Source organism: Morone saxatilis, unplaced genomic scaffold (assembly GCF_004916995.1).
Source record: "Morone saxatilis isolate NCDOM2014 unplaced genomic scaffold, NCSU_SB_2.0 Contig17, whole genome shotgun sequence".
Taxonomy (NCBI): domain Eukaryota; kingdom Metazoa; phylum Chordata; class Actinopteri; family Moronidae; genus Morone; species Morone saxatilis.
In genome coordinates, this window is record NW_023339729.1 from 16,352,427 (window position 1) to 16,356,533 (window position 4,107).

At 39.7% G+C, this 4,107-nt stretch overlaps 1 protein-coding gene across 2 annotated transcripts in view; it reads right to left on the reverse strand.

Moving 5' to 3' along the window:
• dlc1 (DLC1 Rho GTPase activating protein) overlaps positions 1-4,107 on the reverse strand; it is a 74,578-nt gene that overhangs the window by 52,515 nt on the left and 17,956 nt on the right. For both annotated transcript variants that reach the window (XM_035659850.1, XM_035659849.1), the window contains exon 5: positions 405-438. In XM_035659850.1, coding sequence (XP_035515743.1) covers positions 405-438 — 34 coding nt within the window. The remainder of the gene's footprint in view (positions 1-404; positions 439-4,107) is intronic.

Genomic DNA, 4,107 nt, shown 5'->3' on the forward strand with positions numbered 1-4,107 from the left:
GTAGCGCTTTGTTCTGAGAAAAATTAAAAAAAATAAAGAAATAAGCAAGTAAGAATTGAGGGCAAAAGGTAAATAAATAAGGGTAAAAAGTTTTGGGTATCAGATACGACATCTAGTCTGGCTCTTATCTTCGAAAGGCGACTGGCTTGATGGTTTAGTAGATGAGTCTAGAGTCTTATCTACACTCGAATCCAGTGTCTCATAGAGCCAGACCCTGTCCTCCTCCACTCAACCCCCCCCTCTCTTCTTTCCCCTCTTGCCCCATGTTGTGAACACCGGACAAAGCTATCAATCAGAAATTGTGCCACAGAATCTCTTCACATGACAACAGACCAGACAGACCAGATCAATTGCACAAAAACCCTTTTCCCAACACATGCAAATAAAAAACAGCAAGGACTCACCAGCCTTTTCTTTTTCAGGAATGGCGGAGGTGCTCTGGGAAAGAGAAGAGAAAAAGGATTATAGTCGAGATAGCTTAAGTTATCTCAAAAGCTCAAAAATGCAACTCATACAGTAAAATCTATTGATCAATCTGGTACCCTTTAAACATTACTAAATAAACATTTAAGTATGTAAGGACCTGTAATAAAGAAACTATTGATGGAAAACATCAAATAACCAATATGTATGATAATATAACAACCAATAAGACAATCATAGGAACACAAAGTAGCCACACACATACAGACCAAGAATGTGGTTTCTAAAACTCCATATCGATTGTTTTCCGGTGTGTAACTGTTGTTATAAATGGTCACAACAGGTAACTAACACACCAGATACTTCTGAACAAAAATCATATCATTAAAAGTCAGAGCACACAGCACACTCTCCTCTCAGTCAATGTTGATTCAACCCTCACGTAGACATTGCTGATAAAATCACCTTTTTTTTTAATTCATTCTCATCATTCTGCGCACGTAATATTTCCTTCTTTGGCTTTGTTGTGGGTTTTAAGAACGAAAACGGCACCACCACAGGATTTCTTGCAAAAATAGAGTAGTCATGTGTCATTTCATTGGTAAAGTGTGTGTGTGCATGTGTGTGTGTGTGTGTGTGTGTGTGGAGGGCAGCAGTCAGTTGGAATGCAGAGGTCTTTCTTGGCTCTGACTTTTGACCTCAGGTTCCTTGGCTGACCTCCACACCCTGACCTGTTTTAATCCACACTCTCCTGGAACAGATCAGACAGGACAACAAGGACGAGGTACATTCTCAGTCCAATGTATTAACTTTGTCCACATTGCCTTCAGTGTGCAAATTCTGTAAATATCTATTTTTCCTCCTAATTATTCTATTAAGATAAATACCGCCTCCTCTGTGTTTATTTTCTCCCCTCAGGCCTAATTAAAGTGATTTAGCCGTGTCATGCTGTGACTGCTTTAAAGCCTGTTTACCCTTTGGCACCTACTTACACAGCAGATCCAGCACAGCCAAAACCACACTGATTATAATCTTAAAGGAACAGTTTGACATTTAGGGAAATACTTTTGCTCTATTTGCAAAGAGTTACATGAGAGGACCAGTCTCATGTCTGTGTGGTAAATATGAACCGGCCAGCAGCCGCTTAGCTTAGCATAGCACAAAGACTGGCAACAGGGTGAAACAGCTAGCCTGCCCCGTCCAACGGTAGCAAAAATTGCCTACCAGTACCACTAAAGCTGATGAATATATATTGTTTCTGTAACTGTAACTATAACTGGGGTTATGGGTTTGTCTGAAGTATCCTTTGGTTGCCTTGCAACGTCACAGTGATGACAAAAAATAGTCCAACAACTGTGATATACCCTCAAGGGTAAAGTGTGATGAGCCGATGGATGGATGGATGGATAGATGGATAACCACCTGTAACACTTCCATATGTTGTATTTTGGCTTTGCACAGATAATACAGACCAGATATACATGTTCATTAACAAACTTTAGAGTTTATTAATGCATTGGTTGACAGTTTCTATCTGCACAGCCTATCATGGAGTACAACAAAAAGAATGCAACTCATGGAAATTTCTCCTTTGATGCACTTTCTGTGGGTGATAAACAGATTCAAATTTAAGGTAAGAACGTTAGTTTTATTTTTATTCATTTTGACTTGTACACAATTAGATTGAACATGTTCTACTACAAGAAAGAAACAGAGTGAATCATCAAAAAGCAAAAATGTGACTACAGACCCTTTGCCTCTGAAAAATTAAGGGGGCTCTTATATTTTATGATGAACCACCACAAGCGTGACAGTCTGGTGAGAGGGAATACAATGCCTGCTCTCATACACGAGTTTGTTTTTGCTAACATGTTGGCTGATTAACGCTGGATAAAGTGTTGTCTTGGTCCCAATCTGTCTCACTCAGACTTTTTAGAAGCTAGTGGGTGACCTGTCTGCGCATACATACTTTATCTGAAACCCACACAAGTCCATCACTAGGGGTACGTCTGCCGAGGTGTGTCTGTATGTGTGTGTGTGCGTATGCGCGAACATGTATTTTTCTGCACAATGTGTGGGCAAAAACAGCATTTAATCACTTCACTGCTCACATTTAAGACACAAAGTGGGTAAAATTCCCACTGTGGACAAATAGCCTTACAATTTATTGCTGATTAATGGCCCAAAAAAGACACCTGGGAGAAGCCAGAGCCAAAGACTCCTCTGTCACTAAATCACCAGAACAAGCAGAACAACAACAGTGAGGTGAAATCAGAGATAGATTTATACTCAGTGCTGTTTCAGCTGTTGGACTCCAGTAATATAAACTCTGCTTTTTCAGCCAAAACAGTGTCCTTGCTGCATTCCTGTGTGCAAAACACTGTAGATAGCATGAGTTTCAGTCAACACTAACAGCCTTTTGTTTTTTGCCTCTTTATCAATTCCATATAAACTCTCTCTGCTGGCCAACAGGTTAGACACAATGTATTTTCTCTACTTTCTTTTGAACCATTCACCTTTACAAGCTGTTTAATTTTATTATTATTTTTTTTTTTTAATATTTACATTTCAAGTGGCAATGAATGGGATTGGAGTGCCACAGATAGGGTAGGATAGTTCAAAGTAAAGTACAAAGACAGACGGACTAACATTTTTGGGTTTAGTCTTTTTGTAGGAATTGACAATAAGAATAAGAATAGCACAAGCCTTATCTTTTAATTCTGCTGTGATACATTGAAGTATATACATTTAGAAAGCACTGCATCAATTAATGTATGGGTATGGATTTGTGTCAATCAATTATTTACATTATATCATGTCGCAAATCAATAACTTTTTGCATTAATTGACTGTATTAATAATCAGCTGTAATTCCACAAACTGAATGGCCTTGAACAATGGAATCAATATGGGAGGTCTGTGTGCCTTCTCTGCTTAGGACTAACAAGACATTTCAGTTCACCAGTGTTCGCCCTTCGTATTGTGTAAACACCACACCACAGGTTCCTGTCAATGACCCATGAAGTCACTTACACACAGTGTAAATCTCACCTTTATACAATGCTGTGTTTTCCCTCATAATAGCAATTACAGTTGAATAAATGTGAGTTTGAGACCACAGGGCCTAACAAGAATGTGAATAAATGGGTACCAGCAAGTACCAGTGTTTTCATAGCACCACGGTCACATATTTCCCCAATGTTTGCCTGCGTTCCCCCTGGCATGCCACAGTGCAGGTTGTCTCAGTGTGGGTCTGTCCAGGCCGTGTCAGGTGTCCACTGGGGAGCTGTAGGCTGCAGAGCACACAAGCGTCAGCTGCCTCATTTACTGCCACTAATTTACTGGAAGTGGGGTGTGTGTGGGGGCACAGGGGGTATGGTATGTGTTTGCTTTACACATGTGAGTGTTTCTGTGTAGTGGCCTGCAAGCATGTGTGCTTGCATGATTAACCACTATAGGGTAATTATTCTTATTACTACAGCAAGAAGCAAGTTAAGTAGGTTTTATAACACATCATTTCGGTTTTAGTAATAATTTTACAATTACCAAAAGAAAAAGTAGACTTTTTTCTGGGCTTTTAAACACAATACCAGGTTTGTCGTACCAGCAGAATTAAGGCCTTCACCATTCCATCGAATGGAAATATTCCCCATGTCTGGGTCATCATTTTAGACCCTTTCCCCC